General features: G+C 44.8%; 1 protein-coding gene across 2 annotated transcripts; it reads right to left on the bottom strand.

Annotated features, from left to right (window-relative positions):
* Positions 1–21065: 21065 nt before the first annotated feature.
* Positions 21066–26799, bottom strand: LOC148849517 (uncharacterized). Of its 2 annotated transcripts, XM_088951951.1 has the most exons (5): positions 26582–26792; positions 26374–26504; positions 24406–24561; positions 23791–24301; positions 21066–21229 (listed from the first exon to the last, which is right to left on the bottom strand). In XM_088951951.1, the coding sequence occupies exons 4-5, from the start codon at positions 24152–24154 to the stop codon at positions 21177–21179; spliced, it is 417 nt and encodes a 138-aa protein (XP_088808077.1). In that variant the 5' UTR covers positions 24155–24301; positions 24406–24561; positions 26374–26504; positions 26582–26792; the 3' UTR covers positions 21066–21176. The 2 variants fall into 2 exon arrangements, with proteins under 2 accessions (XP_088808077.1, XP_088808078.1); XM_088951952.1 differs by lacking the exon at positions 26374–26504 and having other exon boundaries at positions 26582–26799.
* Positions 26800–27666: the final 867 nt, after the last annotated feature.

The following is a 27666-nucleotide window of genomic DNA, read 5'->3' as shown; positions in this document are numbered from 1 at the left end:
TGCATGTGTGTGGCCTTCTCCACTACTTTTAGGGGAGCACCCCGCACGTGGTACCGAAACTTGGCACCTGGGTCGATAAGAAGATGGGTGCAGTTCGCACAAGCCTTCACGTCCTACTTCGTCACCAACAAACGTTGCCTGCGAACTGAAAAAAGCCTCCTCAACATAGTGCGAAGAGAGGGAGAGTCCATCTAGGGCTATATCAAGCGGTTCAACGAAACTTGTATGCAGATACCGCACCTGGACCCCATCGTATGCCTTGTATCAGCCAAGAAAGGTGTCTCGCACCTGACAGGTACGTACCATGCAATGACGGCCCCGCGCGTGCCAACTTAGCCTTGCCTGTAATGGCTGTGGCAGACTGACAGTGGCGGTTATACCTACCCTGTCAGAAGCCAGAGGGCCTGAAGCAACGGAATTCTGTTATAAGGGGCTTATTCTCAAGGAAGTGGGTATCTTCGAACCATTGGCGCAATCTACACTTTTAGCCTTTGTCTTCCTTTTGCTTCTTACACAAAGTACAGACTCAATCGTCGAAGCGTTCCCGCTGGGCAACCCCGCGGGAATTCTTCTTCTTCCTCATTGTTTCAGGTACCTCTCAAGAGCCACGTAAGTGCCAGCTAGGAGTGACCGGATCACGCTACATCAATTGGCGTCGTCTTTGGGAAACACTTCAAAAGGCCTTTCTCTCTAAACTTTCATAGTTCTTTTCTTCCTTGAAAAAATTCAACACCCATGGCTTCCTCTAGCAACGTCGGACAAAGCCCGGAAATGGAAAACTCCAGGGAAAAACCCCAGCTTCCTACTGTCTGTATCGGACAGTTCACCATCCCCCTCTTAGCGGATGGAATCTCTAGCTTGAATGTAACTCTCATAGTGACACCTGTCATCGCCCCACTCCCTGCTACAATCGGAGCGACGTTCATTGAACCTTTGGTCGTGCTCCCAACGGCCAGCATGAACCAACTAGAGGACTTGATGCAGTGCATGTGGGCCATGCAGGCCTAAATGCAACAATTCTAGCAACTTCAGATCTATCAACAACACGTACTATACCAGGTCTCCCAGTATCAGTATTAGTAGCAGTTCCCCCAGCTGCCTCAACCTCAACTTCAGCAGTCGCAGTTCCTGGCTCGGCACCTAGCCTCACAGCAAGCTAAGTCTCGCCACCAGGACAAGCGCCCCTCTGGTCAAGGAGAGGCCCCAAAAAAACCAAGCCTCCCCCTGGCAGACGAGAGAGACCGGCTACCCCGGTCTCGCCGCAGGTAGACAAGTCGGGAGGACCTCAGCTCGCCAGGTCTACATCACCTCAGCAGTCGAAGTTTGAAACCCCGCTCCTTGAGAACCGGTTCGAGATCCTGGCAAAAGACTCCAAGGAGGATCCCTTTGTCCGCAACAATCACCAGCAGACCGAGCGAATTCCTGCACAAACCATTCCAGACAACGCAGAGGTGAGCAGCACGAACACCGAGCCCACCAAGAAGCAGAGACGTCGCCGCCGAGCTCGTCGATCTGTCACACACGATTTGCCCGAGCTCGGGGTCAAAGAAGAGCTAAGCTCGGTCGAACTCAAAGCTCCCCTCCTCTCAGTTTCATCCCCCTGTCTTCCGAACTCCTGGCCGTCCCAATGCCCAAAGAACTCAATCTCCCCCCTCTTGACAAGTATGACGGGTCGTTTAACCCAAATGATCACGTAGATGTCTTTCAGTCACAAATGAACCTGGCGAGAGCCAGTGAGTCGTGCATGTGTGTGGCCTTCTCCACTACTTTTAGGGGAGCTGCCCGCATGTGGTACCGAAACATGGCACCTGGGTCGATAAGAAGTTGGGTGCAGTTCGCACAAGCCTTCACGTCCCACTTCGTCACCAGCAAACGTTGCCCTCGAACTGAAGAATGCCTCCTCAACATAGTGCAAAGAGAGGGAGAGTCCATTTGGGGCTATATCAAGCGGTTCAACGATGCTTGTATGCAGATACCGCGCCTTGACCCCGTCGTACGCCTTGTAGCAGCCAAGAAATGTCTCTCGCAACTGACAGGCACGTACCCTGCAATGACGACCTCGCGCGTGCCAACTCAGCCTTGCCTGTAATGGCTGTGGCAGACTGACAGTGGCGGTTATACCTGCCCTGTCAGAAGCCAGAGGGCCTGAAGTAACGAATATCTGTTATAAGGGGCTTATTCTCAAGGAAGGGGGTATCTTCGATCCATTGGCGCAATCTGCACTCTTAGCCTTCGTCTTCCTTTTGCTTCTTACACAAAGTACAGACTCAATCGTCGATGCATTGCCACTGAGCAACCCCCCCGGGAATTCTTCTTCTTCCTCTTTGTTTCAGGTACCTCTCAGGAGCAACGTAAGTGCCAGCTAGGAGTGACCGGATCACTCTAAATCAATTGGCGTCGTCTTTGGGAAACACTTCAAAAGGCCTTTCTCTCAAAACTTTTACAGTTCTTTTCTTCCTTGAAAAAATTCAACACCCATGGCTTCATCTAGCAACGTCGAACGAAGCACGGAAATGGATAACTCCAGGGAACAACCCCAGCTTCCTACTGTCTATATCGAACAGTTCACCGTCCCCTCTTAGCTGATGGAATCCATAGCTTGAATGTAACTCTCACAGTGACACCTGTCATCGCCCCACTCCCTGCTACAATCGGAGGGACGTTCACTGAACCTTTGGTCGTGCCCCCAATGGCCAGCCTGAACCAACTAGAGGACTTGATGAAGTGCATGCGGGCCATGAAGGCCTAAATGCAACAATTCTAGCAACATTAGCTCTATCAACAACACGTACTATACCATGTCTCCTAGTATCAGTATTAGTAACAGTTCCCACAGCTGCCTAAACCTCAACTTCAGCAGTCACAGTTCCTGCCTCGGCTCCCAGCCTCACAGCAAGCTAACTCTCGCCACCAGGACGAGCGCCCCTCTGGCCAAGGAGAGGCCCCCAAAAAACCAAGCCTCCCCCCTGGTAGACGAGAGAGACCCGCTACCCCGGTCTCGCCGCAGGAGGATAGGTCGGGAGGACGCCAGCTCACCAGGTCTACATCACCTCGGCCGTCGAAGTTTGAAACCCCGCTCCTAGAGAACCGGTTTGAGATCCTGGCAAAAGACTCCAAGGAGGATCCCTCTATCCGCAGCCATCACCAGGAGGTCGGGCTACTTCCTGTACAAACCATTCCAGACAGCACAGAGGTCAGTAGCACGAACACCGAGCCCACCGAAAAGCAGAGACGTCGCCGCCGAGCTCGTCGATCTGTCACCCACGATTTGCCCAAGCTCGGGGGCACAGTAGAGCTAAGCTCGGCCGAAGTCAAAGCTCCCCTCCTCTCAGTTTCATCCCCCTGTCTTCCGAACTCCTGGCAGTCCCAAGGCCAAAAGACTTCAAGCTCCCCCCTCTTGACAAGTATGACGGGTCGTTTGACCCAAATGATCACGTAGATGTCTTTCAGTCACAGATGCACCTGGCGAGAGCCAGTTAGTCGTGCATGTGTGTGGCCTTCTCCATTACTTTTAGGGGAGCAGCCCGCACGTGGTACTGAAACATGGCACCTAGGTCGATAAGAAGTTGGGTGCAGTTCGCACAAGCCTTCACGTCCCACTTCGTCACCAGCAAACGTTGCCTGCGAACTGAAAAAAGCCTCCTCAACATAGTGCAAAGAGAGGGAGAGTCCATCTGGGGCAATATCAAGCGGTTCAACGATGCTTGTATGCAGATACCGCGCCTGGACCCCGTCGTCCGCCTTGTAGCAGCCAAGAAAGGTGTCTCGCACCTGACAGGCATGTACCATGCAATGACGGCCCCATGCCTGCCAACTTAGCCTTGCCTGTAATGGTTGTGGTAGAGTGACAGTGGCGGTTATACCTGCCCTGTCAGAAGCCAGAGGGCCTGAAGCATCGGAATTCTGTTATAAAGGGCTTATTCTCAAGGAAGTGGGTATCTTCGAACCATTGGCGCAATCTGCACTCTTAGCCTTCGTCTTCCTTTTGCTTCTTACACAAAGTACTGACTCAATCGTCGAAACATTCCCGCTGGGCAACCCCCCCGGGAATTATTCTTCTTCCTCTTTGTTTTAGGTACCTCTCAGGAGCCACGTAAGTGCCAGCTAGGAGTGACCGGATCACGCTACATCAATTGGTGTCGTCTTTGGGAAACACTTCAAAAGGCCTTTCTCTCTAAACTTTCACAGTTCTTTTCTTCCTTGAAAAAATTCAACACCCATGGCTTCCTCTAGCAACGTCGGACGAAGCACGGAAATGGATAACTCCAGGGAATAACCCCAGCTTCCTACTGTCTATATCAGATAGCTCACCGTCCCCCTCTTAGCGGATGGAATACCCAGCTTGAATGTAACTCTCACAGTGACACCTGTCATCGCCCCACTCCCTGCTACAATCGGTGCGACGTTCACTGAACCTTTGGTCATGCCCCCAACGGCCAGCCTGAACCAACTAGAGGACTTGATGCAGTGCATGCGGCCCATGCAGGCCTAAATGCAACAATTCTAGCAACTTCAGCTCTATCAACAAAACGTACTACACCAGGTCTCCCAGTATCAGTATTAGTAGGAGTTCCCCCAGCTGCCTCAACCTCAACTTCAGCAGTCGCAGTTCCCGCCTCGGCACCCAGCCTCACAGCAAGCTAAGTCTCGCCACCGGGATGAGCGCCCCTCTGGCCAAGTAGAGGCCCCCAAAATACCAAGCCTCCGCCCTGGCAGACGAGAGAGACCGGCTACCCCAGTCTCGCCGCAGGCAGACAGGTCGGGAGGACCCCAGCTCGCCAGGTCTACATCACCTCGGCAGTCAAAATTTGAAACCACGCTCCTTGAGAACCGGTTCGAGATCCTGGCAAAAGACTCCAAGGAGTATCCCTCTGTCCACAGCCATCACCCGTAGACCTGGTTACTTTCTGCACAAACCATTCCAGACAGCACAGAGGTGAGTAGCACAAACACCGAGCCCACCAAGAAGCAGAGACGTCGCCGCCGAGCTCGTCGATCTGTCACCCACGATTTGCCCGAGCTCGGGGGCAAAGAAGAGCTAAGCTTGGTCAAAGTCAAAGCTCCCCTCCTCTCAGTTTCATCCCCCTATCTTCTGAACTTCTAGCAGTCCCAATGCCCAAAGACTTCAAACTCCCCCCTCTTGACAAGTATGACGGGTCGTTTGACCCAAATGATCACGTAGATGTCTTTCAGTCACAGATGCACCTGACGAGAGCCAGTGAGTCGTGCATGTGTGTGTCCTTCTCCACTACTTTTAGGAGAGCATCCCATACGTGGTACCGAAACTTGGCACCTGGGTCGATGAGAAGTTAGGTGCAATTCGCACAAGTCTTCACGTCCCACTTCGTCACCAGCAAACGTTGCCCGCGAACTGAAGAAAGCCTCCTCAACATAGTGCAAAGAGAGGGAGAGTCCATCTGGGGCTATATCAAGCGGTTAAACGATGCTTGTATGCAAATACTGCGCCTGGACCCCGTCGTACACCTTGTAGCAGCCAAGAAAGGTGTCTTGCACTTGACAGGCACGTACCCTGCAACGACGGCCCCACGCGTGCCAACTCAGCCTTGACTGTAATGGCTGTGACTGACTGGCCGTGGCAGTTATACCTGCCCTGCCAGAAGCCAGAGGGCCTGAAGCAACGGAATTCTGTTATAAGGGGCTTATTCTCAAGGAAGGGAGTATCTTCGAACCATTGGCGCATTCTGCACTCTTAGCCTTCGTCTTCCTTTTGCTTCTTACACAAAGTACTGACTCAATCGTCGAAGCGTACCCGCTAGGCAACCCCCCGGGAATTCTTCTTCTTCCTCTTTGTTTCAGGTACCTCTCAAGAGCCACGTAAGTGCCAGTTAGGAGTGACCGGATCACACTACATCAATTTGCCTCGTCTTTGGGAAACACTTCAAAAGGCCTTTCTCTCTAAACTTTCACAGTTCTTTTCTTCCTTGTAAAAATTCAACACTCATGGCTTCGTCTAGCAACGTTGGACGAAGCACGGAAATGGATAACTCCAGGGAACAACCCTAGCTTCCTACTGTCTGTATCGGATAGTTCACCGTCCCCCTCTTAGCGGATGGAATCCCTAGCTTGAATGTAACTCTCACAGTGACACCTGTCATCGCCCCACTCCCTGCTACAATCGGAGCGACGTTCACTGAACCTTTGGTCATGCCCCCAACGGCCAGCCTGAACCAACTAGAGGACTTGATGTAGTGCATGTGGGCCATGCAGGCCTAAATGCAACAATTCTAGCAACTTCAGCTGTATCAACAACACGTACTACACCAGGTCTCCCAGTATCCGTATTAGTAGCAGTTCCCCCAGCTGCCTCCACCTCAACTTCAGCAGTCGCAGTTCCCGCCTCGGCACCCAGCCTCACAGCAAGCTAAGTCTCACCACCGGGATGAGCGCCCCTCTGGCCAAGTAGAGGCCCCCAAAATACCAAGCCTCCGCCCTGGCAGACGAGAGAGACCGGCTACCCCGGTCTCGCCGCAGGCAGACAGGTCGGGAGGACCCCAGCTCGCCAGGTCTACATCACCTCGGCAGTCGAAATTTGAAACCACGCTCCTTGAGAACCGGTTCGAGATCCTGGCAAAAGACTCCAAGGAGTATCCCTCTGTCCACAGCCATCACCCGTAGACCAGGTTACTTTCTGCACAAACCATTCCAGACAGCACATAGGTGAGCAGCACAAACACCGAGTCCACCAAGAAGCAGAGACGTCGCCGCCGAGCTCGTCGATCTGTCACCCACGATTTGCCCGAGCTCGGGGGCAAAGAAGAGCTAAGCTTGGTCAAAGTCAAAGCTCCCCTCCTCTCAGTTTCATCCCCCTGTCTTCCGAACTCCTGGCAGTCCCAATGCCCAAAGACTTCAAGCTCCCCCCTCTTGACAAGTATGACGGGTCGTTTGACCCAAATGATCACGTAGATGTCTTTCAGTCACAGATGCACCTGGCAAGAGCCAGTGAGTCGTACATGTGTGTGGTTTTCTCCACTACTTTTAGGGGAGTAGCCCGCACGTGGTACCGAAACTTGGCACCTGGGTCGATAAGAAGTTGGGTGCAGTTCGCACAAGCCTTCACGTCCCACTTCGTCACCTACAAATGTTGCCTGCGAACTAAAGAAAGCCTCCTCAGCATAGTGCGAAGAGAGGGAGAGTCCTTCTGGGGCTATATCAAGCGGTTCAACGATGCTTGTATGCAGATACCACGCCTGGACCCTGTCGTACGCCTTGTAGCAGCCAAGAAAGGCGTGATACACAAAGAGTTCAAATGGCACATGGTCGTCAACTAGCCTGCAAACATTTCTGAGTTTCTGAAGCTCACAGACAGGTTCATAGCCACTGAAGTGGATATCAACCAAAAGGGCGAGGGCGCACCCGAAAAAAGAAAGAGGGAAGGAGAGCCTTCCAGTCAAGGGGACAGCTGATAGAAAAAGGACACTGTTTGAGGGGCAAAGCCGGGTCAATTGTTCCAAGCTCCTGTAGCGGACCGAGCTGATTACACCCCACTGAACGCGAAGCAGGCCGAAACCCTGCTGGCGATCAAGAACGCCCCATATGTGAAGTGGCCACCCCGTACTAAGAGTTGTAAAAACCTCCGCGACGAGATAAAGGAGCTCATCCGTTGTGGATATTTGAGAAACTTTGTACAAAATAATAATAACAATAGTAATAAAACAGGTCGACATGGGGAGCACGGTAAGGATGCTCCCGAGTCCAGCAGCAGGCCGGCCGAACAACCGTAGAGGCAGCCTCCGGAGGAGAGGTCAGTTCGAGGGACCATCCACATGATAGTGGGAGGTTCGATCGTTATGGGTTGCACTTTAGCAGCAGCTCGGATGTCAGTTCGTGAGGCCACCCGGGAGGAGCAGAACCCCCCAAAGTGGCCGAGGAAAGAAGAGCCAATTTTCTTCACAGAAGATGATGCGCGAGGGGTTCATATCCCCACAATGACGTGCACGTAATAAAGCTAAGAATCAATGACTTCGAGGTCAGGTGCATACTCGTCGACTCAGGCAGCTCAGCTGACATCCTCTTCAAAGCTGCGTTTGACTAGCTTCAGTTGCAGAGAGGCGACCTGAAGCCTATAAACACTCCTTTGGTGGGCTTCCGTGGAGAAGAAGTCCGGCCCCTTGGGAAAATAACAGTACCCGTGGAAATCGGCACATGGCCTTGTGTGGTCAGATTCAAACATGACTTCCTAGTGGTCGTGACCCCCTCCCCCTACAATGCCATAATAGGTCGACCGATCACCCATCTCCTACGGGCGGTGGTCTCCACTTACCATTTGGCTATGAAGTTTCCAACAAACTTCGGTGTGGGGGTAGCGCGGGGCGACAAACTCGAGTCCCGCAAGTTCTACGTCGCCGCCCTAAAGGGAAAAACCAATGTGGCCGATGACCTCGAGCTGGAGCGGCCTATAGAGCAAGGCGAAGAACGAGCCACGCCCACAGAAGAAATAGTCGTAGTTCCGACCTCAGTAGTAGACCCAGTTCGGACGCTTCAGATCGGCGCTTCCGTCCAGGAACCTCTATGATCTGAACTGGTAAGTTTCTTACTTCAAAATTTAGATATTTTTGCATGCTCCATGGCAGAAATGCCCGGTATTGACCCCGAACTCATAACTCACAAGCTGAATACTGATCCTATAGTTAGGCCCGTTAGACAAAAGAAACGCAACCTAGCCCCGGTGTGTTGGAAAGCGGTTGACGAGGAGGTCGAGAAGCTCCCCGCAGCTGACTTCATAAGAGAAGTCCATTACCCGAGCTGGGTAGCCAACCCCATCTTGGTAAAGAAGGCCAACGACAAGTGGCGCATGTGCATCTACTACACCGACCTGAACTGGGCTTGCCCGAAAGACTGCTTCCCACTCCCCAGAATTGACCACTTGGTGGACGCGACCTCAGGGTATGAGTTGCTAAGTTTCTAGGATACCTATTTGGGCTATAACCAAATCAAGATGGACCTGGTGGATGAAGAAAAGACTGCCTTCATCACGAAATTCGGCCTATACTGTTACAAGGTTATGCCCTTCGGGTTGAAAAATGCAGGGGCAACCTTTCAAAGGCTTGTAAATAAATTGTTTGTGTCATTAATCGACAGAAAAGTAGAATGCTATGTAGATGACATGGTCGTCTAAATTCAATTCTCACATGAATTAATACAAGATTTGCATTCTGTTTTTGAATTTTTGCATAAGTTTAATATGAGATTGAACCCAAACAAGTGTGTATTTGGTGTAACCTCAGGCAAGTTCCTAGGATACATCGTTAACCAGCACGGCATTGAGGCCAACCCGGATAAGATTAAGGCCATTTTAGATATGAGACCACCCCAGAAGTTGAATGGCCGCATAGCCGCCTTAACCCGGCCCGAGGAGAGCGATGTTTTAGAACTGTATCTCTCGGCGAGCAACGAAGTGGTTAGTTCGATACTAATAAAGGAAGTAGATCTGGTCCAACAAGCCATCTATTATGTTAGTAAAGTATTGCAGGGAGCAGAGACGTGATACCCAGAGATAGAAAAGCTAGCATACGCACTGGTAATTGCAGCTCGGAAGCTCCGCCCGTACTTCCAAGCTCACACTATTATCGTCCTCACCAACAAACTTCTGAGGCAAGTCTTACTTAAGCCCAAGGCCTCTGGTCGGTTGATGAAGTGGGCTATTGAGCTCAGCGAGTACGATCTCTAGTACAAGCCGTGAACTGCCATTAAGGCTCAAGCCTTAGCAGATTTCATCGTCGAGTGCACATTCGGCTCTGAAGTTCCTAGGCCGATTGAGCACGAGGTCCCCAGTTCGGGTTGGCCCGAAGCTCCCAGGCCGGTCCAGTCCGAGCCCCGTGAGGTAGCAGCCAGTGTGGCATCTCTCCTAGCTAGGCCAAGCGCGAGTTGGGATGAGGAGCCCTGGATCTATCAGGTAGATGGCTCCTCAAACCAATAGGGCAGCGGAGCCGGAATAGTTTTGCACGGCCCAAGTAGTATGAAACTGGAGTACGCGCTACGCTTCGAGTTCATTGCATCTAACAATAAAGCAGAGTACGAGGTGTTGATAGCTAGACTAGCCTTAGCCAGAGAAGTAAAAGCCAAGCACATCGTTATTTGTAGTGACTCCCAGCTCGTGGTCAACCAGGTCACTGGTGAGTACGAAGCTCGCGAGCCGACCATGGTCGCCTACTTAGCCAAAGTCAAAGAGGCTCTACTCAACTTTCAGTCACACTTCATCAGACAAATCCCTAGGTCGGAGAACGCTGAGTCCAACGCCCTGTCCAGGTTAGTCAGTCACACTTCCTCGACCTAGCATTCTCGGGGGGGAAGAGGAGGTCGCTCCCATCGTTCAAGCAAAGTCAAGCTGGATTGACCCGCTCGCGAGCTTGTTGCTACACGGGACCCTCCCTGCAGATCGCAATGCAACCAGAAGGGTGAAGCGCCAAGCAGCCAAATATGTCATGATAGACGAACGGCTATACCGGAGATCCTACATTCTCCCCTACCTACGCTGCTTGCGATCTACCGAAGCCGAGCTCGTACTCCGCGACACTCATGAGAGTTTATGTGGCGAACACTTGGGGGTAGGGCCCTCGCCCAAAAGGCACTTCGACAAGGGTATTATTGGCCAACAATGAAGACAGATGCCATTGAACTTGTTAGAAGATGTGACAAATGCCAGAGACATGCCAATATTCACCACCAACCCACTGCCGACCTCAACTATCTCACCAGCCTGTGGCCCTTTGCACAGTGGGGCATCGATCTACTCGGGTCATTCCCACCAGCAACGGGTGGAAGGAAGTTCTTGGTAGTAGTAGTGGACTACTTTACCAAGTGGGTAGAAGCCGAACCCCACGTAATGATCACAACCCGAAATGTTCAAAACTTCTTTTGGAAGAACATCGTGTGCCAATTCGGATTACCTCGGGTATTGATTTCTGACAATGGCAAGCAGTTCAAGGACATCAAATTTCAAGACTGGTGCCAAGACATGGGAATCCAACAGAACTTTACTTCAGTCGCACACCCTCAAGCAAACGGCCAGGCGGAAGTCACGAACAGAGCCATCCTCCGCGGATTAAAGGCACGGTTGGACCGAACTAAAGGATTGTGGGCAGATGAACTACCAAGTGTTCTATGGGCATACCGGACCACGGAGAAGCCAACCACGGGAGAAACACCCTTCAATCTCACCTACGGCACCGAAGCAGTGATCCCTGCAGAGATCGAGGTACCTACGCTGCGACTAGAAGCATATAGTGATCAGACAAATGAAGATGAGCTACGTACCAACCTCTATCTACTCGACGAAGTAAGGGACCTCGCGTACATCAGGACCGCAACCTACCAGCAGAGAGTAGCTCGGTACTATAACGCCAGGGTCAAGAGGCAGAACCTCCGTGTTGGCGACCTGATCCTTCGTAAGGTTATGGTACATGAGCCCGGTACTGGAAAGCTCGGGTCTAATTGGGAAGGTCCCTACCGAGTGAAGTGAGTGCTTGGAGAAGGAATGTACGAGCTCGAGACTCTCGAAGGGAAATAAGTACCTCGGGCATGGAATATTGTCAACCTAAGACAATACTATTTATAAGAATCGAGTAGGCCACGAGCCACTCCCAAGGTTTAAGGTTCAAAATACCGAGCTAACATGACCTCGGCACAATAGGACCCAGTCGCCTCTATGGCATGGGCAGACTCCGAGAGTGGGCCATGAGCCACTCCCCCAGCCTAAGAGCTGAAATGCCGAGCTAATGAAGAAAACTTGGTAGCATACAAAATTAAGTTACCCCATCAGCATGAACCAAGTACTTGCAGCGCTTGAGGTGCAGGCGGCTCGGGCACGAACCTTACAACAAATAGCCCGCCCTGGCATGCAAAGAGTTGGACCCGCTAAAGATAACAGACGACAACCTACCTCGGGTGCAGACAGGTCGGGCATGCGCCCTACTATGTCCCTCACCCCGGCGTACACGAGGCTACCCCTACTAAACAATTCGGGGCCACAATGGTCGTTAAGGAACACCCACTTCGGAAGTTCAACTCGATAGATTAACAACTTGGAGTGAGATAACCGTTTCAACAAAAATGAATTGCCAAACTTTTGACAAAAGGAAAAAGCTTCTTCATTGCAGAAAATTCATTACATAAATTTCATTAAAAACGTCTTGATTACAAGGGAGATTAAGTTTACAAATACAGGGAGCAAACTACTTCGGGAAGCCTGTTGCCTCTGCTAGGGACCTCCTCGGGGGCAGTAACTGGGCCAGCATCCTCTGCTTCATCTTTGGTGCCCTCGTCTTCAGAATCTGGATCATCTTTTGAATGACGCACGATGTCGTCAGTCATCCATGAAGTGGTGATGGCGCTCGTATCCAGGTCGAGGTAGAGGTGCCTGATCAGCCACCGACTAAACTTGAAGCCCTTACGGTAGGCCTCCGTCATCACGTCGTGACTTTGAAGAGTTGACGTAGTCAATGACAGCCTGAGTCTTGGCCTCCTCGAGAGCACCCTCAAAGATTGTAGTCTTCTCTCTTATGTCTTCCTGGAGGTACCCCACTTCATGTGTCAGCTTCCCCTTCGCCTCCTTGAGGCCTTGCACCTCGAGCTTCAAGGCATCTTGCTCAGCCTTGAGGCTGTTCACCTCAAGCCCTAAGGCCTCCTGACTGACCTTGAGGCTGTTCACCTTAGCCCTCAACTTGTCTTTGTCTTGGGCCAGCTCCCCCTTCTGTGCCATTAACACCTCGATGAAGCTCTTCTGGGCCAAGGTGTCACTCTCTAGGCAGTGGACCTGATAGTGAGCTGCCCTCAACTCAGTATGGGCTGCGCGAGATGACTTCTTAGCCTCCAGAGCCCGCTTTAGGTGCCGATCTAATTGAAGGGTCAAGGCGCGAATGGCGGTGTTCACCTGCAAAAGGGAAACCGGTCAAGAGGGAAATCAAAAAAAAAAAAAAGAGAGAGAGAGAGAAAGAGAAGAAAAGAGAAGAAAGACTCACCACCATTGTATGAGTGGCAGCTCGGGCGGCGAGCTAACCAGGAGTGAGTTCGGCCCACTTGCTGACCTCCCCCGGGTATGCAGCCAGCTTGCTCTTCTTCAGGCTGCACTAGGGGTTCAGGACGGTTTGGCTCCCCTGACCCTCCAAGCTAGAAGCCGTCATCTCCACATCATGAGTGGAACTCTCAGAGGCCTCAGCAGCAGATTCGGCAAGATGAGCCCCAGCAGCAGCAGCATTGGCCTCGACAACGCTTTCACCAGTAGGACCAGTGGGCTTGGCAGCAGGCTCGGTGGGCCTAATGGCAGGCTCTGCTATCACCTCGGGCCCCTGAGGCATAGCCCCTTCTTCCAAGTCAATGACAGGCTCCGCTACCACCTCGGGCCCCGAGGCTAAAGTCTGCATAGGTTGGGGATCGGCTGAAGCTTGTGGGGACTCAACGCATGCCTTCTTGGCTACGCGTTTCTTTCTCTTCATCTGGCGAAAGAGCTTCTGGTTATCTATTCTCTCCGCTTCCATGGGACCTGCAGTGAAACATGACATCAGCAACCCGAAGTAAACATATGAACAGAAAGCTGAAGTGAAGGAAAACCTACCCGAGCTCAAGCTCGCTTGGATGAGCTTCTCCTCAAAAGTGAAGCCTTTATAATTCAACCCGAGCTGAACCAGTGACTGGAGCACCTTCTTGGTCTTCCCGTCTAGGATGACACTGGGGTCTTGAACGGCTATCCTCCAATCGGTGGGGAAGGGCCACCCCGTGCTGCTCTGGACTACGAAGTAGTCCCGCTTCCAAGATGGGACTTTGCTCGGGAGCTTGTGCATGAGTTTGAAACCCAGGCGGGGGACAGGTAGTAGGATTAGGCGGGGAGAGCGCCCGAAGCGCTCTTCTTTATGGCCAAAATTGTGCTGAGAACATCTAAATTTATAGAGAGGAAATGGTCAAAGCAAAGGGAAATGGACCCCACCACATTCCATATGGATTTTGGGTGGAGTTGGTCCAAGGTGATATTAAAGTATACCAACACCTCAACGATCAATGGGTGAAGAGGAAGTTGGAGCCTAGCTATCAGTTGCTCCCTAAAGATCACGATCTCGTTAGGACCGTGCTCCGATGGAAAGTTGCCGGTGGGAAGGCTATATGAGTATTCCCTAGGGAGGTTGAACCTCTATATGAGGTCCTGAAGCCTCTCCGAAGTCATTATAGAAGGGCCGAACTGATCGGGCTCCCGACATCGGTGAGAGGTGGACGCCAGATGACCCGAAGCCACCCGCACTTCGGATGCTGAGCAGCAGACGAGCCACCCCGAGCCAAGGTACCCACCTCGAGCTCGTCGATAAGACTGTCTACACTAGATGACATAGTGAACTGAAGGGAAGAAACAAATTGAAAAGAGAAAAGAAGCTTGGGGGAACTCACCAAAGGAACGCAACCGGACTGGGAGAACCGGATGAACTGGAAGACCCGAGCTAAGAGACCTCTGACGCGAGCTCAAACGCTAATAACGAGAGCTTTGTGGCGAAGAAAATGGCCAAGGGTTCCCCTATTTATAGCCACAGCTGTGGGTTCCTCGAGGCAAAAACGGTTTAGCGTGTTTTTTACGTCCGCGAAGTCTAAATCGCGTGAGATCCACATGTAATCCAGACATGGCTCGGATCTTTTTAATCAAACCAGGCACTAAACAGGTCTAGCTGGATGAGCGCGCGACAAAGCAGCATGAATACCAATGCCAAATCCACCCGGCGTGTCATGACCTCCCCGCGCTGGGTCATTGCCGCCAGCACAGGGAGTGGGGGGCAATTGATGGAGGGTGATTTGGCCTGACCTCGCAACACGGGTACACGTGGACGTGACCTTGCTCAAATAGTGACTCAGCATGACAGCGCAACGGGCGTAACCACAACTCGGAGGGAAAGTCCCACCGAGTTTAGCTTGGCAACTAGGCGTGCAAACTACTCGTCGGAAGCCGCCTTACCCGCACCTCCTCCCCGGGGTTAAGGCACTTCGGAGCATCCCGAGTTCGGGGCGCCCTGACCCCTCTTAAGGCTCGAGCTCCTCCCAATGGATCTCGGGCCACTCCCAGGCAAGAACGCACCAATCCATCTCTGGACACCCTGAGACATAGACACCTCGAGTCAGCCAGCTCGGCATAACTTGCTACAGGCAACTCGTCACTCAAGAGATAGCCCGACTCAGGGTAATTCGCAGAAGGGTAGTTCGGTATACCACAAGAAGGTTTCCTGCTCGATTGTCGTACCCGACAAATCTGTGGACAGCAAACATGTCCCTTGTCAGATAGCATCATGCCTATCACCTTTAGAAAGGTGTCTCGCACCTGACAGGCACGTACCCTGCAACGACGGCCCCGCACATGCCACCTCAGCCTTGCCTGTAATGGTTGTGGCAGACTGACAGTGGCGGTTATACTTGCCCTGTCAGAAGTCAGAGGGCCTGAAACAACGGAATTCTGTTATAAGGGGCTTATTCTCAAGGAAGGGGGTATCTTCGAACCATTGGCGCAATCTGCACTCTTAGCCTTTGTCTTCCTTTTGCTTCTTACACAAAGTACTAACTTAATCGTCGGAACGTTCCCGCCAGGCAACCCCCCCGGGAATTCTTCTTCTTCTTCTTCATTTCAAGTACCTCTCAGGAGCCACGTAAGTGCCAGCTAGGAGTGACCGGATCATGCTACATCAGTTACCCAGTTAGCTATTTCTTTCAATCCTTCATAGGATTTTTGTTTCTCTTAATATGTGCTCATAAAGCCATGTGCCTTGACAGTTTTTCCTTATCAACCCCACAATAGTTTAAGAATCTCCCTCCACTTCTATGTTGTTCAAATGAAGTATTTGGATAGTCCATGTAACATCCATCAAAGTTCTATTTTATAGCGAATGAATAATTTGAAATGCCATGTCATCCTCCTAATAGAAGAGCGCTCAAAATGCTTTCATAGTTTAGCCCTAATGGATTACTCTTTGAGTGACATTCTCAATGACAATTTTTCTAGATAGTGATATTTCACTGAAAATTCTTGTATTCCTTTTCCTTCCAAATGGTCCAAACAATTGTAGCCTTATTGCCCTACTTATATCCCATAAAATATTTTCTCTTCTGGCTAGATTGACAAATGATGTAGAGAAAATACTTTTTACATCAATACAAGTGGCCAATCTTGGGACCAAAGAGAGAAAGAAACCACTCCCATATTCAAGAGGTAAAAAGACATGAGATTAGCATATGAAAAGTGGATCCCTTGCTTTGTAGAGAAAAAACTTAGGGGGTGAAGGCACTAGCTAGGCCTTCTCTTCTGTATTTGATCACAAGAATTGATTCTCAAGTGGTATACTTGTCGACAGATTACCTAATTTTAGAAGGGTTTGGGCCATGCCTAATGGAATCAAGAAAAAAGGCAAAAAGGGGAAGGGGGTGCTAAGGGTTGAAAAAAAGAAGCACAAGCAATGGAACCTGATGAAGAAAGGGACCAAAGAAGTTATCAATTGGCTCAGTTGGTAAAGTTTCTGGCTGGTCCTGCCCTTACCTCTGTTGGGGTTTTATGGTATTTGGGGATGGGCTACCCCTTTTTGTTTAGCCTTGTGAAGCAAAAAAAAAGGACCAAATTCTAACTTCAGGAGAGGAGTTGCGTAATAATATACCATTTATAAGAGAGGTGAGTTTCACCATCATATCTAATTCAGAATTCCTCGAGTCTCTTGTTGTACCCAAGTCCCCAGATAAGCCTGAGGTAGATGAAATAATGGAAGAAAATTCGACTCTAATAGCCACTTTAAAGCATCATATTGAATGAATGTTCTGGAAGAGGTGGGATAATGCAGATATAGATTTTCAAGGTGAGGCAAATTTCATTATACCCTCCATTCTAACATCCCAATCATGCTCCTATAGATGGTGGACCTTAGGTTGTTCTGTTTCAAAGGAAATCTCCAAAGCCACTTTCCAAAATAGATTTAAGTCCTTTGCTCCAAATTACCTACTCCTAAACCCCTTGCTTGCTTTAGTCTACAAATCACTCGATCAGATGGTTTCTCTTAGATTCCCTGAGTTTTCAAAGGAACTCCCTCATGAATTTTTCAAGCCTATTTGCAACTGACTTTGGGATTGTAAAAACTAAGAGATAATAGTTAGGCATATTAAGGCCCTATTCACTTTTCAGTAAGTTATTTATCCGGGTAAATGCAATTATTTGGGTAAATTTTTCTCGGGAAACACTTATTCGGGTAAATCTATTTATCCATTTTTTTTATTTCTCATATAAATAAGGCAATGACCATTTTAATCATAAAAATTCATTATTAAAAATGACATTTTTGTCCCATTCAAACCTTGGTACCTTTCTCCCTATGTAGAAAAATTATTTAACCACATAAGAAATGGGTATCACTCCAAGAAAATAAATTTTCATTGGTCCTCACATAAATATGAAAAAAAAAAGTATAAAATTATTGGTTAAAAGAACCAAAATCCCATTGACTTCCCTCTCAAAATCGTATAAGAGAAATCCTTCCCCTACGTGAGATGTAATTCCTTTTGCATGATGCAAATTTTTAATCGGCCTTTGAATTATAGGTATCTAGGTTGCCACGGAGGGTCAGTCTGTCAGAGTACTTCAACTACGGCTGTCTATGGACTTTGAAATTTGGATTCTGAATTTTTTATTAGACAACTGATTTGATTGTTTTTAATTTGAAACTTAAAACTTGTACCCACGTAATAATTGGACCGAACGTGGATTTGAGCCCATCTGATTTGATTGGGATTTAAGTTCGATTAAAATTTATTATATATTTTTTTCTGCATTGATCTATGTATATATAGATATTATATATAATTAAATAAAGTTTACGGGAGAAGTAAAAAAAGACACGATGCAGAATTCTGAATTCGAGCCCCCCCCCCCTAATACTAGCCCTATAAACCACATCCTGCCTTTGAATTTGGCATCAATTCGCCATGCATTCCCCTATACTTTGGGGCTAGAGAATTCTGATCTAGGCTGATTGATACTTCTTCCTAAAGTTTATTGTTAATAAATCTAATATGTTATATTTATATAAATTTATTACATATGTATATGCTTGAAAATAACAATTCTTTTAACTTTTTGTCTTCTACTTTAATGACAACAAAGCAGATTTGTATTAAATTTAAATTTGATCATTTATCTATACTATTAGACTCACATTGGATTCATAACAAGGGAGAGATTGAGAGAATGCCACCCAAAGAATTAGAGTAGGATGGGCAAAATGGAGTGGTTTCATCTGGACTTTTTTTGAGAGGTAAATATCACTTTGTTTAAAATGAAAATTTTATAAAACAGTTGTAAGGCCAACTGTGTTGTAACGAACAGAGTGTTGTACAATAAAAAAACAATATATTTAGAAAATGAATTTGGCAGAAATGAGAATACTAAGATGGATGAGCGAAAAGAACTAGAAGGGATAGGATCAGGAATGAAGTCGAAAGTGATTTATTAGAAGTTGAAGGGGCTATAAGGGTTTGGGGTAGACCAAAAATGACATGGGTAGTAGTAGTAGTAGCAATCGCATGAGCAATCATCTTGAATGAAGAAGCCTTTAGGACATCTAATTCTGAATTGTTCAAGTTCCCTCTCTGCCCAAGACTTACTAGCAACCAGGTTCAGGTCCAAAAATTCCTCCATCGAGGGGTGGTTGCCACACCATGGCTATATTTATTTGGAACATTTAATGGTGTTCTCCCTCCTTGTGTTTGCGAGTTTATTGAAGAAATGTTGTGTTATTTTTACCTTCATTCAACTACTATACCCAAGTTCTCTGTTTCCACTTGATTTCCTCTTGAAATGGAAACTTGTTATTCTCCTATTTGACCTCCCTGCAGTCTCTCTTTCCTGGATATTTAACATCTTTCCTTTGCTTAATCTAGCTCCCTAATTGTTTTCAAACATTGAATGATTCTATTCTCATTGCTTTTGAAGTTCTCTTTCTTCTATCTCTTAATTGCATTTAAGGCTTTAAGCTTCTATCATAAAATTTACTCTGCCTTCAATGATGAATGCCTCCTGCCATTGTTGCAATAGCTCTACTGTCCTAAAGAATTTCACTATTTTGATTGCTAGGTAGTAGGTAGTAGGCATGGCAATGGCTCTTATATGGGCTATGGTCCATCCAGAGGGGGTGCTTTTTTGATTGGATACCCTACAAATAGATCTGTTCATGGGCCAGGCCGAGCCGGGTTCGGGTCGGGCTTTTACTCTTCATTAACAGAAAGCCCGAGTCCGAGCCCAGCCCAATCAACGGGCCTACAACTTGGGCCCGAGCTCGGCCCTAATAAAAAGCCCAAATCCTGAAGCCCGATCTAATAAAAAAAATTAGAAATTTTCCTTATTCAATAATCAATATAAATCAGAACTTATTTACATTAAAAAAATATATAATTTCAAAATTTATTTATATTAAAATATATATATATATATAAAGAAGGGAAAAAGGATGTGGAGAAGAAGAATTCGGTTGGAAAAAGAAGGGAAAGAGGTGAAAAAAAGAGGGGTATTCAATTAGGGTTTTTAGGTTTATTTATAAGTCGGGTCAGGTTGGGCTCGGGCCGGGCTATTTTGGCAAATCCCGAACCCGATTCGAATTTATTGCGGGCCGGGCTTTTTGGCCCGAGGTTAAGCCCGTGGGCTTATATACCTGTTCAAGCCCATCCAGGGGCCGGGCCAGGCCGGGTTGGCCCGTCGGGCCAGCCGACCCATGAACAGGTCTACCTACAAACTAGTAGTGTGTGGGAGTGAGGAGCTGAAGTCCCACCATTTTTTTTGGGGATGGATATTGCCACATACCATGATCCCTTTTATTACGTGGGGGCCTTCTTATAATGGCTCAAATGACTGAACTGAATGACTTGTTGTTTTCATGTTTTAACAATAAAATAATAAAATAATAAAATAATAAAATATTCAAGGGTATGACAATCAATCCAACTTCAGGTTCAGCCATTAAAAGTTAGTAACTTGGTAAATAATCTATTAAAATTAAAATAAATAAATAAATGATCCAGTTCAGTCAGTTTAGTTGTTATCAAAATGGGCCCTATTTCTCAAGTTTATTTATTAAAAATACGGTAAAGTAGGAAATTGCTTGAGAATAGTAGCTATGGAAACTAGTCAGAATTGGTGGGTCGGGTTTGGTTTTATTAATTAACAAGATTAGTGCGGGGAATGTTTTCTGTGGGATTGTATAAGTGAAGGGCAATGTACTTTTGACAAGGACCATTTTGGTTTCCTTCTGCCTTTAATTTTCTTTTAGATGAATATTCTATTGTAGCGGTTCAATTTCCTTCCAATGTTCCCGAGTAGAGTGATTATAAGAATTTTGTGTTTCTGACTTTTTAGTATTGAAGGAATTTTATCGAGGGTCTGACTATTGAGCCCAACACCCTACGTACCTACACACTTGAGGTTTGTATTCGTAATTTAATTATGAGCCGAGTCATTCGAATATTGTCTGTATATAGACCTTACTAGATTGCTTTCTAACGGGAGAAAGGAGGCAATCAGGTAATGTATGGTTGGTATAGACCCAACTGATTAGAGGATGTATGGAAATACTAGTTCAAGAATTTTAAAATAGAACAGAATGAGTCATTTGATGCTGGGCAGGTCCACTTTAATTCCGAAGTTTCCACTACGCTCATTACAAGAAACTAAGCCGGCGGCCACCAGCTTACCATTAATTGGGTGGCAGTTTAGACCGCCGGTTTAGATATCAAAAGACCGCCGCATTAGATTTCTGTCAAACTCTCTTGTATTCTTAGGTGGCGGTCCGTGCTGCCGGCTTATATGCTAAATGACTGCCACCTTATGTGTTGTTTGTGGTTAAGCCGACAGTTTTCATGATCGTCAGCTTAGACCTCTTTTGATCGTATTGATAGCTAAACCGGCGGACATGACCGCCAGCATATATCTATTTTTTTCAAAAAAAAAGCATATACCCGCTTGATTGCAGCATTTTTGTGGAACCTGAATTTTTTATTGATTTAGCATTTTAATACCTGTTTAATGCAAAGATTATATATTAATATCCAAAAGAAATCTATTAATTCAAAGATTATATATTAAAATATCCAAAAGATATTGTTCAAATACAATATCCAGTTGACATATAAATAGTGCAAGAACTTAAAAAAAAAATTAATCAAATTCTCTAATAGTGCAGCACATCTTCCAATGCAAATCCACTTAACATATAGGTTGAACCTGCAAATCAAAACATATAAATATTAGAATTATATTCAAGTAATTTAACTATAAAGATAAGAATAGTAACTAAAATCTATATGGGCTGAATTCTAAGTAATTAATTGGAATATCAATACTAGTTCAAAATACTCTATAGCATCTATAAGGGCACAGTAGTATTGCATCACTTATAATTGGAATTCGAGCAGAAACCGTAAAACATGGTTTTAAATTTGAGTAGTTCAAAACATGGTTTGGTATAAGAACTGTAAATGAATTTTTTAAAGAAAAAGAAAATGACAGAAAATTCTAATAAAACAGCACAAAAAGGTTATGATTTTACTTATTTTGATCTATTTTTGATATGCACACTTCTAGAACCCTTGAAGCTAATAAAGACATCAAATCATTCAATTGAATAGAACCCAAGAAATTGAATTGAAAGGCCTTCTAACAGTGAAGCAACCTTATTTACCTTGGAATCAAACTGGCAGTGGATTTCGGGCTTCCTAGAGTGGAGTTTGAATTGGATTTCAAAGAAGCAGTAACAGACATTGAAGTGGGGCAGAAGCAACCTTATTATGACTACAATCTAGTAGCAGACATCAGACAAGAGAGTGCAACTCTAAGAAGATACTGTTTCACAGCTATCAGAAGATCAGCCAACCAAGTGGCCCATGAGATCACTGTGAACTAAGACATCACCCAACTCTGTTTTGTAATGATGGATTTGTTTACATCCATGGATGGAGCTTTTCTCGCAATTGACTATGCTTTGATTAATGTGCCCACTGTAAAGTTGTTGTTTAATGAAATTACTTGTTACCAAAAAAATGAGGCTCTTGTATGAAAGTTCAAAAACCATTAAGCCACAACCTATTACTCATCATATTGATGTCATGGGTCACTGTGTCAACCCAGATGTAAGACCATTTGACCCATGACCTGCATTCTACTTTTCTGTCCAATCTAAGTTTGATAACACTGCATTTATGGATGAATGTCATCTTCTCCAACAATGGGCGTGTTTTTTAGTATTTAGGTAATTCACAATTGTTCAGTTGACAAATTACTGATTTATTTTTATCATTCATTCATAGAAGAAAAAAAATCTCCCAAAGTAGTGCCAAATCAACTGATAGGCAAGGTTTAAAGTATCATTACGTATCGGCTAATACTTATTGTTTTGGGACCCTTCCGATACACCTACAGCGGGTGTATCAGGGATCTAACCAGTTCAGAGGATAGAAGGGTCTACACCGACTCTCCTGAACTAATTTTGAAAAAAAAAAAAAGTAAAAAAACAAGTATCGAAATGTCTAATATACCTCTACCAATGTTTCATGCATATCGATATTTTGAACCTTGCTAACAGAAAAGGTTTTAAATAACAATCAAAGAACATGGGAAGCCTTGGTAATTATCAAGTAGTTGAGCAAAATATATTTAAATTTCTAAAATGCCAATGTCGTCTACAACAATTCGTAAACTGCATGGTCCCACATGCAGCATTGTCATAGATAGTTTTAGGTACTTAGGAGGCCTAACACCACAATTCTAAGAAGATGAACGACTTTATTAAGAAGGTTACCTATAGCGATCTTGACACCCATGTTGTAATTGTTAACAGTGTTCAGTGCAAGGTTTACCTACTTGCATTTTTTTTTTTCATTTCATTGGTGTTATTCGTTCACAAGGACATATTTTTTCGTGGATAGACTGTAGTTTGGCAGGCTACTGGCTTCACGCAAGTTGTGAAAGTTATAGCATTTTCATTTCTTTCCACCATGTTTTTAAAATCGGATCGGACCGGAAAAACCAGGAATTAGTCATCTGAACGGTTCTGTTTTTTTTCCAAATCGCTTTTTTCTCCAAATTCATTGATTTTGGTCAGCAAACCACTAAACCGGCTGGTTAACCATTCTAACGGTTTTGACCGTTTTCTAATTTTTTAATTTTTTTATCAAAACGGATCAATCATTCGACCCAAACGGTCGGACAGTTCAAACGATAACCGGTTCGTTTTTAAAAACCATACTTTCCACATTAAATTATACATCAATTACAACCTAACATTACTTTTCAAATGAAGCTCAGACTTTTTTTTATCAGCAACAAAGAAAATTTTATTAAAACTAACTAAGAAAAAGGTTACAGCAAGAAGTTGTTAAATCTGAGCACTCTTTACATCAAAAGAACCCGACCATCCCATTACCGAGCCCAATACAACTGATTTTGATGCATGCCTTACTTATCTAATCAATCAGCCAATCCATTAGCGAACGATGATGAATTTTTAAAAAATCTCTAGAAACTAAACTAACAAAATAGATGGACTACAGGAAGCGGCGGTCTCCGGTTCAAACAATAAAGCTTCGTGCCAGGTGCCAAAGACCGCCGCCCAGATTTTGTTTTTCTTTAATTTAATTTAGCAAGCGGCAGTCTTTATGAGAACGCCACCATAGCTGTCTCTAAGGTGGTGGTCTTAAAGAGCGCCGGCTCTAAACTGCCGCTAACTGTTTTTCTTGTAATTATTAGAATTTAGAGGATAAATATGGAATGTTGGACAGCGAGCCTACCTCCATTCTGTATACGAGAAGGATCCCAAGCCCTCCTACATCCGATTGATGCCACTGAATCCTTGACATGCAAGCAGCTCACATCCGATTTGTGGTGGTTGTAGTAAATCCAATCCTCATAATCCTCACTGATCCTCTTGTCAGAGTAAAATGATCTTCCGGTGCTGTTTGCATATGCCAAGGTACCATAGTTGAATGACTTTCTAAAACTAGAATCTCCGTTCCCATCCTCCAATTCACCATCATCAAAATCATCAAGGGAGTAATGGGTATATTCAATCAGCATCCTCACTCCTTGCAGAGCACCTGCCCTCACTCCCCTCTTCCTCATGGCATGCCTTCTTAGATCTTTGAGTTGATACATGCTTTGTGAATATTTTTTACTTTTCTTTGACCTCTCTGTTGAGATAGATTCTCCAGACCGAGGTGACAGTGGAACCGAAACTATCAATCTTGGTACTGTCTCTGCATGCTCTTGGGTGCTTCTCAATTCCAATAAGCTGAGAGATAACTGTGATAAAGACAAATCTATAAATATAAAGAAAAATGGAAAGTCTAGAAAAATGAGATATAACTAGCAATTAGAAAGAAATAAATATAATCAAAAGCACATACACAAAGAGAAGGCTGAGGATCAACATTGCCACTAAGCAGAATGAGAGGGACATTTATTTCAAGCTCTTTCTCTTCAGCTGCAGAAGCAAATTCTGCAATGTTTAATAATGTTGTACCAACAACTCAAACCTTATTCTTTGGTCCTGGTATCAAAACCTGAACAAAGAACCAATCAGTTACATTAAATAAGAAAAAAAAAAGAAAATATTTACCAAATCGAAATTAAACAAGGATAAGTTAACACAGTACCAGAAAGCACAAAGTTGCATACAGAAATCTTTTCTTTCATAATCAATGTAAAACATACCAACTGCTAGTAATGCTTCTAGTTTTCATGATTAAAATTTAAAAAAGAAAAGGAAAAAAGCAACTCAAAGTCTTGGGCACCAATAAAAGCAAGAAGGTTAAGTAAACAAAATGAAAAACCTCAAAAAATAAGAAACTGAACTTTTAAATTGAGCCCCTTCCATCTCAAAACAAAACATGCTTGGTGCTTAGATGGAAGTTTCTAGCCTCATGAAAAGAAGGATCAAATGGTGTAGTCATCAAGAAGGAAATAATACTTTTGACGACATTAAACATCAACTTCTACAAAAGTTATCAATTATAAAAAAGAAAAAAAAAGAAAAAAAAAAACTTCTACAAAAGTTAACTTTAAGCATGTTATGGGTTAAAAATGTACATATTTAATGATCATAAACAAGGAGAAAATTTTTCAAAATCACCAAAACCAAGATAATCTAATTAAATCCAAATGAAGTCAACAAAATGAATTTTCTTTTCTTCATTCTTACTTTTTTGTTTAGCAATATTCTCTCTTTTACTTCTTTCCCTTTTTTTATTGACAAATGAATATAAAGCAGTTACAAGCTCCCCTTTTCGACAATTAACACAATAGTTAATCTTTGATAGCAATGAATACTACATGAGATTTAAGTACACTGAATCAGAAAATTTTCAAGTAATATGCTTCACCAGTCTAGGTAGCCAAGTTGGTAAGATTCCAGGCAAGGGACATTTGGACAACCAAATAGAAGATATCAGCAATATTTCAACCATCCCAAATACCAAACGCAGAAAAAAAAAAACAATTTATTTCATTAATCCATTTTCTACCAATCATGAAACATATTCACCACAAATCCCAACAATGGTGACCTCAAATACCTAGCAAAAAAGGAAGGCTCTTATATCCAAAAAGTACAGTAAAGCCGTGATACTCAAACAAAACCATAGAAACTGCAGCACATCGAACAAAAGCCTAGAATAGCATCATCAGGACAGAACTAAATCTAGAAATTGGATATAAATGTCACTAATGCAATATGAAATTCCAGTTACTAAAAACACACAACCAGGAATATGGGTGCCCTAAACATAATCAGAAATTCCAATTAAAATCTATATAAAACACTAACGACATCCCACTGTAATTGAGTAAAACAAAACTAATGAATTTCTAAGATTAAGAAAAAAGAAAAGAGACAAATCCTAGATAAAAGGTTAGAAAATTAATTTATCTTAAAAATATAAACTTCCATTTCAATGAAAAAATGGCTTTCAAAAAATTCAATGGAAAAATCACTAAATTCATTAATTTGAGAGAAAGAAGCTAAAAAAAAGAAAGAAAAAAAAAAGTCTCTCACATGAAATAACCATACAAAATATTGTCAAAATTGGTATGTTTCTCACAATAGAAGGTACACTTGATCCAAAAAACACTGGAGAAGATGCGAATGACCATTAAAACCTAATCTTCTCTAATGAAAATCCAAAGAAGATGGAGAGATCAAAAAAACCTGAAAAAAGAACAACTTGATCAAAGGCAAAATAAGATTGAACAACATACGTTAATCTTGTTTCATTGAAACCCCACAAAAATATGGAAAAGGGACTATAAGAAAAAAAAAAAGAATAGAGAAGGGGAAAAACAAAGACTGACAGAATAGTAGAAGAGAGAAACTCAACCAGTTGGTGTTGTCTGATGTCGTTGTTGGGTGCCATCCGGTGGTGAAAGGTTTGAAAGAGAGAGAGAGTGCACGCAAGAGAGAGAGGGCAGGGAGAGAACTCAATGTTCGAGCCAATATTGAAACCCTATTCTGGAAAGTTTCAGAGATTGAGACTGAGAGAGAGCAAAAGAGACAAAGGGAATAAAGAGAGAAAGGAATGAGATTACCTAACACCAGCGTCGTCATTGGGTGCCGACTGGTTGTCACAGTGGTAAGAAGTCGACTATTATCAATATCAGCAATAGAAAGACGAGGGAAACGAGACAGAGGACGTGAGTTGTGGAAATAAAAAGAGGATGAAACGCGGGAATGCAAAGTTTTGGCATTTTAGGTTTTAGACCGGCTCAAATCCAGTTCAAACAAATAAAATGTTGTGCCAGGTGCCAAAGACTGCCGCCGAGGTTGTAATTTAGTTTATCAAGTGGCGGTCTTTTTTAGAACGCCACTTTAGCTCTTTCTAAGGTGGCGGTCATAAAAAGCGTCGGCTCTAAACCGCCGCCTTAACCTGTTTTTTCTTGTAGTAACTAAACATGATGAATAGGATTGGACTTGCCAATAAAAGCTATCCATCCTTTGTTGTACATTCTAAAAAATCAAAAGAGTTCCTCGTTTTCCATAAGAACCAAAGAGTGTAGTAGAATTGAATTCTCAATTCAATACTTGTTAAGGCTCCGTTTGTTTGAGATACAAACATCGAACTAGGGTATTTATGTATCTTGATTCACGTTTGTGAGCGTTTGTTTAATATGTAAAAAAGTAATGATAATGAGATAAAAAATGCATTTTTTGACACATTTGTATTTTGAGAAAATAGTTGACCGAAGTTAAGGCATTTGAGGATAAGATAGTTGGAGCAATTAATGATGGGCCTACACTTTACACCGATTTCAAACAAACAAGATGAGTGCAAAAACAGTTTAAAATGTGAGACAAGTTTGCATTCATGAACCAAAAAAAGGTAAATATGTAGTGTACATATTTGCATTTGCATTACAACCAAATGCAGCCTAGGCTCAATTTGGAAGGAGTACAAATACAAATATGTACAACACAAATCCATACAAAATAATATAAAATACATAGTTTTGCACTCTACAAATTTTTATTTGTACTCCTTCAAACTGAGCCTTGGCTTATGTTTGACCATATCTAGTCCTTGAGTGGGTTGTGGTTGTCGTTTGGTATGCTCATTTATTGGAATATGCCAACAGTAACTACACATTCGCGAAACAGGTGTTAGTAATCTTCTTCG

The sequence above is a fragment of the Nelumbo lutea genome, chromosome 6 (assembly GCF_056320005.1).
Source record: "Nelumbo lutea isolate HS-2025 chromosome 6, American lotus-T2T, whole genome shotgun sequence".
NCBI classification, from domain to species: domain Eukaryota; kingdom Viridiplantae; phylum Streptophyta; class Magnoliopsida; order Proteales; family Nelumbonaceae; genus Nelumbo; species Nelumbo lutea.
This window is presented reverse-complemented; position numbering and strand designations above follow the sequence as displayed.

Coding starts and splice junctions, on each gene's coding strand:
- LOC148849517 (XM_088951952.1), bottom strand. CDS start 24,154: ATGTATCAACTCAAAGATCTAAGAAGGCATGCCATGAGGAAGAGGGGA. Junction 21,230..23,790: donor TTCTCGTATACAGAATGGAG/GTAGGCTCGCTG, acceptor TTTGATTTGCAG/GTTCAACCTATATGTTAAGT.